Source organism: Suncus etruscus, chromosome 1 (assembly GCF_024139225.1).
Source record: "Suncus etruscus isolate mSunEtr1 chromosome 1, mSunEtr1.pri.cur, whole genome shotgun sequence".
NCBI classification, from domain to species: Eukaryota; Metazoa; Chordata; class Mammalia; order Eulipotyphla; family Soricidae; genus Suncus; species Suncus etruscus.
Window position 1 is genome coordinate 148,625,196 of NC_064848.1, and position 13,269 is coordinate 148,638,464.

The window sequence follows — 13,269 nt, forward strand, 5'->3', positions numbered from 1 at the left end:
GGCTTCTCCTTGGTTGGAGTCAGTGCAGGCTGCTTGCAAATGCCGAGTTTTCTAGAAACGCCTTCAAGGTCAACAGCTTTCAACAGCTTTTAAGTGTAGTCCGTGATGTGTGGGCTCGTTCGAAAGCAACTGGAGAATGACACTGGGTATTTTTTTTTTTTTTTTTTTTGGTTTTTGGGCCACACCCGGCGGTGCTCAGGGGTTACTCCTGGCTATCTGCTCAGAAATAGCTCCTGGCAGGCACGGGGGACCATATGGGACACCGGGATTCGAACCAACCACCTTTGGTCCTGGATCGGCTGCTTGCAAGGCAACCGCCGCTGTGCTATCTCTCCGGGCCCGACACTGGGTATTTTTACAGGCCGGGTCAATGTACACACACAGACACCCCAATTGCCATCTTTTTTTTTTTTCTTATTTTTTGGGGGAGGGTCTCACCCAGCCATGCTCAGGGGTTCCTCCTAGTTCTGTGCTCAGAAATCGCTCCTGGCAGGCTCTGGGGACTATATGGGATGCCGGAATTCGAACCACCGTCCATCCAGGATCGGCTGTGTGCAAGGCAAACGCCCTACGGCTGTGCTACCTCTCCGGCCCTTCGACTGTCATCTTGACCGGGCGAGGAATCAGTCCAGGAACGGAAGCCGGCGAGGGTCAAGGGGAGTCAGGCCCGAGCTGCCCACTTCCGCTCCGTCCCCGGGATTCCAGTGCTGTAGCGAGGAGTCCGGCTCCTTTTCCTCTCCACCGGCCCCTTTCGAGAGCCCAGCCTCGGACCAAGCCCAGCTCTCGGTCGCCGCGAGCCAAAGCGGGGAGGCGTCGGGCAGCCACGGGCGCCATGACCGCGTCGCTCCCCAGTACATCCCCGAGACTCGCCCTCGGCCGGCTCCACGGGCACTTCCGGCTTCCGGGTGCGACTCGCGGGAAAACCCACCCGAAGCCCCGCCCACCCACTCCGAAAGGGCGGGGCGGGCGGCGTCCGCGTCTCCAGGGCGACCGCCCCGGCCGACGTCACTTCCGCCGACCCGACCCGTCCGGCCTCGACGCGGCGCCCCCGCCACGACGAGTGACGGCGGCCGCGCGTCGAGCGTCTCCGCGGTGCGCATGCGCCCGCTCGGCGGCCCGCTTCTATTTATGTGGGGGATGCAACATGGCGGCCGCGGCGACCCTGGTGATGGCGGCGGCGCCCCTCAGGACATAGTGGCGGGGTCGGGGGCACGGCGCGCACCCGCGGCGACGGCGGAGGGCCGTGGGGGGCCGCACAGCGACGGAGAGCGGCAGAGCGGGCGGCGGGCGGGCGAGCACCTCGGCGGCGGCGGCGGCGGCGACGACCCGGGCGCGGCGGGGCCGGCGCGGAGAGGATGGCGGAGCCGCGGCGCGTCGCGCTGATCAGCCTGTCACCGGGGAGGCGGCGCGAGCCCGACTTCCCGGGGCTGGAGCGCGAGCCCGACCGCCAGGAGCCGCTGCCCTTCCGCGACGCTGCGCGGGACGCGACCCCACGGCCGGACGCGCCGCCGCCGCCGCCAGCGCCGACGCCGACGCCGACCCCGGCCCGCGAGAAGCCGCCGCCGCCGCCCGACGTCGGCCGGGCCGAGCCCTCGCCCGAGCCCTCGCCCATGGCGCTGCCGCCGCGCGAGCCCCCGCGGCCCGACCCGCCGCCGCCGCCGCTCCCGCTCCCGCACCCGCACTCGCACTTGCCCCTGCCCCCGCCGCGGGAGCCCGCCGCCGCCGCCCTCGTTGAGCCGCCGCGCGCCACGGTGCGCCTGGAGCTGGTGCTCAAGGACCCGACGGACGACAGCTGCGTGGAGTTCAGCTACCCCGAGCTGCTGCTGTGCGGGGAACAACGGGTACGAGCCACCCGCACGCACGCACGCCCGGGCCCCGGGCTTCGCCTCGGCCGCCCCTCGCGTCCCGTCCCGACCCGTCCCGACCCATCCCGTCCCTTTCCCCGAGCGCCACCTTCGGCACGCTGGCTTCGCCTGGGTTTGGGGGGGCCTCCTGGGCGGATGGACAGACGGGCGGGTTAGTATAGTAACTGCCCTGCTCACGCTCACTCCCCCGGCTCGCCCGAAGCTCCCCTGGACACCCCCCATCTTGCCCCTCCAAATGTGCCTGCACTCCTCCTCCGCATGCTTGGCCTGGTCCCCAGTCCCCCTAAGTCGTCTTGGGGGGCCCCTGCAGGTTACATATGTGGGTGTGCGGGTGAGTTAGCTCCAGGTCTGGCTGGTTCCTGTAGAAGGCAAAAGAGAAGAGAAAAAATTTGACCATAAAACCCTTGGGGGACACGCCTCCCCCCGGTCTGTGGCTGGGAGATAGTAGGAACTACCGCCACCACCCATCAACCACCAACCTCCTCTCTCCCCCCCTTCTCGGATCCACCTCTTCTTCCTCACCCTATTCGTTGGGTTGGTTCGCCGCTGCTCGGGGTGTTTTTTTCTTCTTTCATCGAAGCGGGTTTCGGAGGAGCAGAAATGTGCAATCTAGCAATTTGCACTTGAGGAATGGAGATTGGAAAGGGAAGGGCGTGGGGGGTCGTTTCGTTAGCTAGCCGCCTCTCTGCTTACGTGTTTGCGCGGGTGTGAGCCTGTGTGCTGGTCTTGGTAGACCTTTTGAGCTTTGTTTTCCGCGAAATCCGTCGCTGCCGTAATTGAATGGGAAGGTGCCTTGGGTCTTTATTGGCGCCTGCCATCATATTCTTCTTTGAATAGATCATTAGTTTATGGATCCGAGTGGAAGGATCTGTGGCCTTTGATCGTAGTAAATTTTTGAAGGACGATGGGGGTGAGAGGGAATCTTAGCTTTGAATTTTTATTTTTTTTTAAACTTCATGGACATATCTAGGCATACCTTGGATGGATCTGCGGGTGAACAATGGGCACAGGAGAAAGGCTTGTTGATCATTGTAATTTTTTTATTGTTGTGGGCTGACGAGCTTCAGAAGTTAACTAAAAAGGGAAATATTAGTTACAGTAAAGAGAGAACAGTTTCCCCTGTTTAGGCAGATTATGCGCGATTTGTTTTTTTTTTTTTTTTTTGCTTTTGCTTTAGCTCCGATCTAAATGGACTCCAGAAAGGCAGTCGTTTGTTTTCCTTCTCCACTACCTTTGTAGTAGAAATGAGTGGCTTCATTTAAAAATAGGTTAAACAGTGTCCCTGGATTTTATTTATCTTTTGGTTAGCTATCTTTGATCATTGTTTACGGATATTGTTATGTGGTCAAATCATTGCTAGATGTCTGCAACCCGAGTAAATTGTGAAGGGTAGAGATCGTTTTGATCTCTTCCAACATAATATTTTGCCCTTTAGACTCCTAATGGCCTTTATAAAGATGATGTCACTTTTCCCCCCTCAAATGAATTGGAAAATAGAGGATCGCAGCGGTTTTTCAGATACATTGGATTTGCCTTGCTAAATTCAAGTAGGACAGTAGTTTTATTCTACTCTTTTTAGTCCATGTATACTGGTGAAAAGCATCGTGTTTGGGTAATATATTTATGATAATGGAGAACAGTTTTAGGCATGTTCCACACTGTTCTAGAAATATAGTACATGACTTATCCTAGTATATTCCAGAAAAACCCCATGAGGTAGGATTTGCACCTTTACAAATGGAGGCCAGTGTGCAGAATGGTTGCTGTGTCCTTTTATTATTTCCTTTCCAACCAGACCAGCTTTTAGTAAGACAAGATTTCATACAATTAGTGAATATAGTTTTAACTGAAAGGATTCTGCCCGGATGAAATGCAATTAGTAAAAAAAAGTACAAGCACCTTTGTTATGATTCTCTTTATGCTGTATTATTTTCATGCCATATTAAATATCTGAGAGGTGTATCCTAATTAATTTTATTTTAAAGTTAATTTTGGCATCTTACCTTGTTAAAATCCTATCAGAATCACTCATTTTATATAATAGGGAGGATGATGAATAGTCAAGCTTATTTTATTTATTTATTTATTTATTTTGGTTTTTGGGCCACACCCGGTGGTGCTCAGGGGTCACTCCTGGCTGTCTGCTCAGAAATAGCTCCTGGCAGGCATGGGGGACCTTATGGGACACCTGGATTCGAACCAACCACCTTTGGTCCTGGATCGGCTGCTTGCAAACGCCTCTGTGCTATCTCTCCGAAGCTTAATTTTTATTCATACCAGAAACTCCTAACCGTTGGCCCATCCTTTCCTTTTCTTTTTGTTTTTGAGCCACACCTGGTGATGCTCAGGGATTGCTCCTAGTACACTTTTTTTTTTTTTTTTTTTTTTTTTGGTTTTTGGGTCACACCTGGCAGCGCTCAGGGGTTACTCCTGGCTTTATGCTTAGAAATCGCTCCTGGCAGGCTTGTGGGACCAAATAGGATGTCGAGATTCAAAATGGGATGTCGAGATTCAAATCACCGGTCTTCTGAACGCAAGGCAAACGCCCTACCATGCTATCTCTCAGACCCATTTGCAGCAATTCTAATGGTCACATTTTCACATTTTTTGTTTTGTGATGGTGTCTTTTAGGATTTACATTCATGGTTTTATTTATTTTATTTATTAGGTTTTACTTATTTCTACTGTGTTGGAGATCAAATCCAGGGCCATATATATCTTGGACAAGAGAACTATATCCCCTAGCTCTGGGCCTTCCTGTCATGGAACTTTATTTTCCATACTTTGGAACTAAACTTGGCTGCAAAGGTGCATTAAATAAGCATCTCTTTCTTTTTGGTTTCTGGGCCACACCCAACGGTACTCAGGAGTTACTCCTGACAGGCTTGGTGGACCATTTGGGATGCCAGGAATCAAACTCAGGTGGGCCATGTACAAGGCAAACCGCCCTATCTTCTATGCTATTGCTCCAGCCTCTAAACATTTAATTTTGTTGTTGTTCATTATACCATGATTGATGCATGGAAGAATCTACAACGAGCAAATAGAAATAATAAAATTCTGAGCTGATATAATATTTCTTAAAGGGGAGATATTCCCCCTCACAGACAGAGATGCTGAACAGCAGCAGTGGTCTCCTGTATAATTAGAGGCCATTTTCTGTTCGTTCACTGAAAGAAGTCGATTCCCAGAAGTCAATGATTTTTTTTTCTGAAAAGGAAAGTGAATTGGAGCAATAGTACAATGCGTAGGGCTCTTGTCTTGCACGTAGCAAACTTTGCTTCAATCCTTAGCATCCCATATGGTCCCCAGAGCACTATCAGGAGTAATTTTTAAGAGTATACTAGGAGGGGCCAGAGAGATCGCATGATCCTTTGTCTTGCATGCTGAAGGATGGTGATTCGAATTCCGGCATTCCATATGGTCCCCCAAGCCTGTCAGAAGCGATTTCTGAGCATAGAGCCAGGAGTAACCCCTGAGCGCTGCCGGGTGTGACCCCCCCCCCAAAAAAAAAAGTATAAAAAAGAATTGGCTGCAAAGTGGTGATGCCCAAATTTGGATTTTCTTCTTGTTAAGGGGAGTTCAGTTATTCTGAGGGATGTTGTAATATTTTAAAATTACTTTTTATTCTGAGTTATCATAATTGAATAGTATACTATGTAGCAAAGAAGAAGAGTTGAAAGGGAGAAAAGGAAACTTGTAAAATTAAGAGAAAGAGTCTCTGATAATTTGAAATTTCCTCTGTTGCTGATAGACAAGTTTTTGGGGGCTAGACTGGACCAGACTCGGGGATCATTCCTGGCAGGCTAATGGGGGTGATGGGGATCAAACCCTGGTCAACCTTATGCAAGGTTGTAATACTTACTTGCTGTACTCTCTCCAGCCCTTATAATCTCTTTTACTAGGGTGGTGAGTTGGGTCACACCTGGCCATACTCAGGGATTTTTCCTGGCTCTGTGCTCAGAAATTGCTCCTCGCAGGCTTGGGAAACAATATGGAATGCTGCGATTCGAACCACCGTCCTGCATGAAAGGCAAATGCATTACCTCCATTGCTATCTCTACGGCCCCCCTTATAATGTCTTAATGAGAAAAAGCCCACATAAACCAGGGGTCTCAAACTCAATTTACCTGAGGGCCGCATGAGGCAAAGTCCGGGTGAGGCAGGGTTGCATAAGAGATTTCGCTTACCGAATATTCGCAATAAAAAATCGCATTAAACATTTGCTTACCTCGAATGGAACTGCTCAGGGTATGCGAATGTTTAATGCAATTTTTTTCTTACTAATGTGATTTTTATTGCGATTATTTGGTAAGTGATATTCGGTAAGAGAATAATCGAGAATACTGCGATATTTGAAGACCGGCCGCGGGCCACAAAATGTTGTACGGAGGGCCGCAAACGGCCCGCAGGCCGCAAGTTTGAGACCCCTGACATAAACGAAATGAGCAGAATATGAAAAACAATATCTCTCCCTTGTTCTCAGAGCACTGCCTAGTTGAGCCCTTGACCGGGCTACAGGAGTCATACTGTCCCGTTAATTATAGTCGTCTTGGGAGTGGTTTAGGGTGATTTCTGTTCCTTTATTTTTAGTATTTGAGGGAGCATATTGCTGGTGTGCTAGTGGGGGGCCACATGCAGTACTGAGGATTGGACCAGTGTCAGCCCATGCTTGCCTTAATTCCTTTCCTCCTTCTCCAGCTCCTTCCTTGCTTGTTCTTTTAAAGAAGATAGATTTCTGGGGTGGGGCTGAGTGGAATATGTATGTATGTGTATATATATATATATTCCATACATATATTCATAATATACATGGATAGATATGTGTGTGTGTGTATACATATATCCCTGCCTGGGAAAGGGGACAGTAGACCAAATAAGTTTTGGAACTCTGATCTGTGTCTGGGTATTTTGAGTATTGGTCTGTAAAGACTGAAACATTTCAGTCAGTTCTGTTCTGGAGGATTATCTTATTCACTATTTCTGACTAAAGGGAAATAGTAGTTCAGTTTGGATCACACCCATTTGCACTCAAGGATTATTACTGGCTCTGTGCTCAGAAGTCACTCCTGGGAGACATGGGATCATATGGGATGCTGGGATTCGAACCAGGGTCTGTCCTATGTTGGCCTCGTGCAAGGCAAATAAATGCCTTACCACTGTCCTATTGCTCTGGCTCCAGTTCAGTTTTTTTTTTTTGTTTGTTTGTTTTTTTGTTTTTGGGTCATACCCGGCAGCGCTCGGGTTACTCCTGGCTCAATGCTTAGAAATCATTCCTGGCAAGCTTGGGGGATCATATGGGGATGCTGGGATTCGAACCACCGTCTTTCTGAAGGCAAGGCAAACACATTACCTCCATGCTATCTCTCTGGCCCCAGTAGTTCATTTTCGAAGAAATTTTTTTGGCGGTAATTGATACTCCAAAAATTATTTTTAAATTCTCAGTAAACCAGGGCTGGGCTTTAATAAGGTAGGTAGGGCACTTGCTTTGTACACTGCAAACCAGATTAGCTTTCTGGTACCCATATGTCAGTAGTGATTCCTGAGCATGGAGCCTGAGTAAGCCCCCAAAACAGCTAGACATGGCCTCAAAAATCAAAACAACAAAAATTTATAAGTTAAAAATAAATCTTAGAGACTGGCACACATCACAAAGAACAAGAACAATCAGTGCTGGTGGGGATGTGGAGAGAAAGGAACTCTCATTCACTGCTGGTGGGAATGTCGTCTAGTCCAGCCCTTATGGAAAACAATATGGAGATTTCTCAAAAAACTAGAAATTGAGCTCCCATTTGATCCAGCTAAACCATTCGTAGGCATATACCCTAGGAACCCAAAAATCCAATACAAAAACCTCTTCACACTATATTCATCGCAGCACTTTTTAAATAGCCAGACTCTGGAAACAACCAGGATGCCCTTCAACAGCTGAATGGCTAAGGAAACTGTGGTACATATACACAATGGAATATTATGCAGCTGTCAGGAGAGATGAAGTCATGAAATTTTTCTATACGTGGATGTACATGGAATCTATTATGTTAAGTGAAAAATAAATCTTAGGGACCAGAGCAATAGCACAGTGGTAGGGCATTTCCCCAGAAAACATCTTCGTAAACCAGGAAATTCTTCTACTTGTGAACATGATGAATTGGACATTTATTAGAAGGAAAGTGACTCTGTAATGTTAGTGTAATTATGTTATTAGAGAATTCTGTGGGATTCCATTGCTTGCCGTAGTAGCACATGTTGGATAAGATTTAGGAGCTATGGGAAAGATACTTTTTTTCCTCCTCTCCTTTTTTGGATCACATCCCTAGGTGGGGTGGAGTGGGGATGTACCTAGAGGACCATGTGTGGAGTTGAACTGAAGTAGACAGCATAAGCCCTGACCCTACAGCAGGAGTCTCAAACTCAATTTACCTGGGGGCTGCAGGAGGCAAAGTTGGGGTGATCCTTGAGTGCAAAGTCAGTAGTAAGCCTTGAACATTGGGGGGTGTGACCCAAACAACTAAAACAAACCAAAAAAAGATTCCTCTAGGGCAGGGTCACAAATGGCTTTTTAGTTAAGGGTGGGAAATAGCATAAAGGGTGGCACATTGGGGAGTGGCAGGTATTCCCCCTTCCCCCCAAAAAAGCAAACAATAAAAACAGCCAGAAGAGCTTAATTAGAGGCTTGGTAGGAAGTAGGTACATATTCTGAATTGTAAACGGGAATTGAGTCTTGTGTTTTTCTTTCTTTCTTTTTTTTTTTTTTTTTTTTTTTTTGTGGTTTTTTTTTTTGGGTCACACCCGGCAGTGCTCAGGGGTTATTCCTGGCTCCAGGCTCAGAAATTGCTCCTGGCAGGCACGGGGGACCATATGGGATGCCGGGATTCGAACCGATGACCTCCTGCATGAAAGGCAAACGCTTTACCCCCATGCTATCTCTCCGGCCCCTCTTTTTTTTTTTTTTTAAGGAAATATGGAATGCATGTCATCCTTGCACAGGGACCATGCTAATCTTCTCTGTATTATTCTAATTTTAATATATATGCTGCTGAAGTGAGCTCTTTTTTGTCGTTTTTGGGTCATATCTGGTGGTGCTTAGGGCCCTGCACTCAGAAATCCCTCCTGTTGGCTCTGGGGACCACCCCAGGCTTGGGATGCTGAGGATTGAACTTGGGTTTATCATGAGAAAGGCAAGCATCCTACCCACTATCCTATCTCTCTGACTCCTTAAATTGAAATTTTACAAGGGAGTTAGAACCATCCCTGGTGGCTCTCAGGGCTTACACCTGCCTCTGCTTAGGGGTTACTCCGACTGTAATCTGGGTACTTTGTGGTGATGGGGACCAAACCCAGGTTGGCTGCAAGGCAAGCTCCCTACCCACTGTTCAGTCTCTCCAGCCCCTGTCAAACATAAATGAAATTTACTTTTGATGCTTCAGTAAAGTCACAAACTATTTTGAAATGACATTTAATTTTACATTAAAAATTATATCTGGATCAGAGAGATTGCTGAAAGGGCTGGAGGACTTGCTTAACATTTGGAATCTCCAGAGTTTAATCCCTGATGTACCCTCTCTGGGATGACCTGGTGGCCCCCAGCACTGTTAGGCCCGAGAAGTGCTGCATCTCATGGCTGAAGCATGGAACCATAAGGCCCACACAGCCATCCCATATTATTATGCATGTGGCCCCCAGGTCTCACAAGCACTGCCTGAGATCTCCCTCCAAAGTAAATGACATGGTATGACTGCACTAGTGTAAAATTAGACAAGTAAAATTACATTTGCATGTGCAAAATGAGTGGGATCAGTAGTCGGGCAAGCCCCATACTGTATTAGCTCTTTGGCCCCCAGACTCTAACTGTAGTCTCAGGTTGGTAATTCCTAGTGGAGTAAAGGAACTGATAATTTTAATTCCTTTTTTTTTTTTTTTTTGTCATATTGGATAGAGGATAAGATTTAGGAAAGATTTCTTGAAGTGTTAGTGAGTTAGCCCTTTATTTTAATGCCTTAGGGTGAATTGTTTACTCCTCTGTGATTGTTTGGGAATAGTTAAGGTTGGCCTTTTTTTTTTTTTTTTTTTTTTTGCTGAAAATTCATATATTTGAAATGTGTTTGATAAAATAGTAAGCTTGATTTGCCCTTTTTTTTTTTTTGGGTTGGGGGTTTGGCTCATGCTTTATGTTGCTCAAGGCTTACTCCTGGCCCTGTGCTCAGGAATCATTCCTTGCAGTATCTGTGGACCATATAGGATCGAACCAGGGTTGGCTGCTGCACATGCTAGGCAAATGTCCTATCTGTCCTACGCTTTTGTACTATTACTCTAGGTCCAGTTTTTTTGTTGTTTTGTAAAAAATAGATGGGGAATCTTGAGTTTTTTTGTGATTTAAATTCTTTTTTTTTTGGTTTTTGGACCACACCCGGCGGTGCTCAGGGGTTACTCCTGGCTGTCTGCTCAGAAATAGCTCCTGGCAGGCACGGGGGAACCATATGGGACACTGGGATTCGAACCAACCACCTTTGGTCCTGGATCAGCTGCTTGCAAGGCAAACGCCTCTCCGGGCCCGTGATTTAAATTCTTACAAATTTGCGTTCTTGGGGCCAGAGTGATAGCATAGCAGTAGGGCGTTTTCCTTGCACGAAGTGTCCTGGGAAGGCCCAGGGTTTGATCCTCGGCATTCCATATGGTCTCCTTAGCGCTGCTGCAGGGTAAGGGCTCAAAAGAAAACCAAAACAAAACAAAAAACAAATTTGCATTCTTGCCTGTTAGACAATAGCAGTGCTAATCTGTGGTAATTTACTTTCCAGCTTTGGTTGAAGGCAACCATTCTTTGAATGTCTGGGGGATGTCTGTGGTGAGGTGGTTGATATTGGGCATGTGCAGAAAGCCTTTGTGACTATAGAAGCTCTGGTAATAATTCAGGCCATATTCACTCCATTGAATTATTTAAGGATCCTTGAAGAAGCATTTTTTTTTTTTTTTTTTTTTTTTTTTTTTTGGTTTTTGGGCCACACCCGGTAACGCTCAGGGGTTACTCCTGGCTATGAGCTCAGAAGTTGCTCCTGGCTTGGGGGACCATATGGGACACCGGGGATCGAACCGCAGTCCGTCCAAGGCTAGTGCAGGCAAGGCAGGCACCTTACCTTTAGCGCCACCGCCCGGCCCCTGAAGAAGCATTTTTTTTCACCAAATCAGTTCTTGGTTATTAGGGAAGGCCTCAAATTAAGAGTTAAGTTGTTTTCATTTTTACCTAATTTCCTTCCTACCTCCCTCCTTGCTGATTTAAAGGATATAACCTTATGCTAACTTTGCAGGTTTGGCGTTCTTAGAACAAAAATATTGTAGCAGGACATTAAAACTGCAACTTACATATAGTGTCTATATACACATGCATACTGTATACCTTGTGTATTGTACATACATAGTTGCAGGGCTTGTTCTCCCCTCCCCTTCCACAACCAGCTACGTTTAGGGCTTACCTCTAGCTTTGTGCTCAGGGGTAACTCCTGGAGGGCTCAGAGGACCATATGGGTGTCAGGGATCAAACCTTGGTTGGCTGTATGCAAGACAGCACTCTATCTGCTTTGCAACACTATATATTCCAGGCCCCTCCCCCCACTTTAAAAAAATTTTTTTTTTGAGACCACATCATGTTGTGCTCAGGGAATACTCCTGGCTCTGTTCAGGGATCACTCCTGGCAGGGCTTGGGTACAAGACAACTCCCTACCCACAATACTATTAAGTCCAGTGCATTTTATTTTTTTTGGTTTTTGGGCCACACCCGGTGACGCTCAGGGGTCACTCCTGGCTATGCGCTCAGAAGTCGCTCCTGGCTTGGGGGACCATATGGGACGCCGGGGGATCGAACCGCGGTCCGTCTCCTAGGCTAGCGCAGGTAAGGCAGGCACCTTACCTCCAGCGCCACCGCCCGGCCCCCAGTGCATTTTATTTTATTTATTTTTGTTTTTTGTTTTTTGGGCCATTCCTGGTGATGCTCAGGGGTTACTCCTGGCTATATGCTCAGAAATCGCCCCTGGCTTGGGGGGACCATATGGGACGCCGGGGGATCGAACTGCTAGTGTTTGCAAGGCAGACACCTTACCTCTAGCACCACCTCTCCGGCCCCTCCAGTTGCATTTTAAATGTCTATATATACATATATGTCTGAATATAAATGTCTATTTGGGTGGGGTCATTGCCAGTGCTTGGGGCATACTCCTGGCTCTGTATTGTGCTGAGGGAATCACTCTTAGAGACTCAGAGACACTCCTTTGAGAATCAGAGGTGTGGGGAATCCAGCTGGGTTTAGCTACTTGCAAAGCACACGCCTCTACCCTTACTTTCTCTTTGGCCCCCACACTGCAAATATATTTTATATAAAAACACATGATATTATACTATAAACCAGCCCTTCTTTCTAGTTTCTTTCATGGGGAATATGAGGGTTGAGCTCAGGACATACGGATAGCACACACATTCAGTCCCCTGACATTCTCAGTGTCTTATTGGTTTCTTGTTAATGATGCAGTTGCCAAGCTGCATCTGGAGGTGGAGGATGGTGGAGCAGGTGGTACCAGGGATCTAACCTAGGGTCTCACACGTGCAAGGCATGTTCTCTACCACTGACCCTCTGTTTTCTTTGGATGCTTCTGATGTATTTGTTAATATTTGGAAAAATGGACTCACTAGACTTCTGCTTTGATTAAAGTAATAGTAATGCTGTGTTTCTTCTTTCATTTGCTCTGAATCAGAAGAAGCCCATTCATACAGAAGACCCATTTAACGATGAGCATGAGAGGCAAGAAGTAGAAATGCTGGCTAAGAAGTTTGAAATGAAATATGTAAGTATAATAAACCGTTCACTTCAGTAATTGTATTTGTTGGCCTATTTTCTCTCTGAGACTTGGTTGGGAGCTTATATTTCCATTACCTACCTACTTGCCCCGTCCCACAAATTGAATCCAAACTGTCACATAGATTCTGATGCATTTGTGGTGGTTTTAATTTTAGCTGTCCTCTGTTTAGCTAACCTCCAGTGTCCAGGCAGTTGACTTATTGTTTCCGTTCCTTATAACAAACTTACAAGATAACTATTGACTACATTTTACAGATGAAGAAACTGAGGCTCTTTTCTCCAGGTTAAGTAACTGAATTAAGGCCACACAGTTACAAGAACTAGGTTTTATATCACCATCTCTCTAGTTCTTTGTTTTGGGAGGGCAGGAGACATGTTGATTGATTCTCCTGGCTCTGTGTTCAGGGATCACTTCTGATTGGCCCCAGGGGACCCAGGGGTGCTGGAGATCGAACCTGGTTCAATGCATGCAAGACAAATGCCCTACCTGCTCTGGCCTCCCCCCAATTCTTGTTCATAAGCCTTTCCCCTGCCAGTGAGAAAGCTGCCTTCATTTT

General features: G+C 47.3%; 1 protein-coding gene and 1 pseudogene across 1 annotated transcript in view; one reads left to right on the top strand and one right to left on the bottom strand.

The window, feature by feature from the left end:
• Positions 1–1,355: 1,355 nt before the first annotated feature.
• Positions 1,356–13,269, top strand: part of UBN2 (ubinuclein 2) — an 87,756-nt gene continuing 75,842 nt past the window's right edge. The window contains 2 exon segments of the mRNA XM_049774283.1: positions 1,356–1,841; positions 12,609–12,698. Coding sequence (XP_049630240.1) covers positions 1,356–1,841; positions 12,609–12,698 — 576 coding nt within the window.
• On the bottom strand, positions 8,824–8,917 carry LOC126029292 (uncharacterized; annotated as a pseudogene).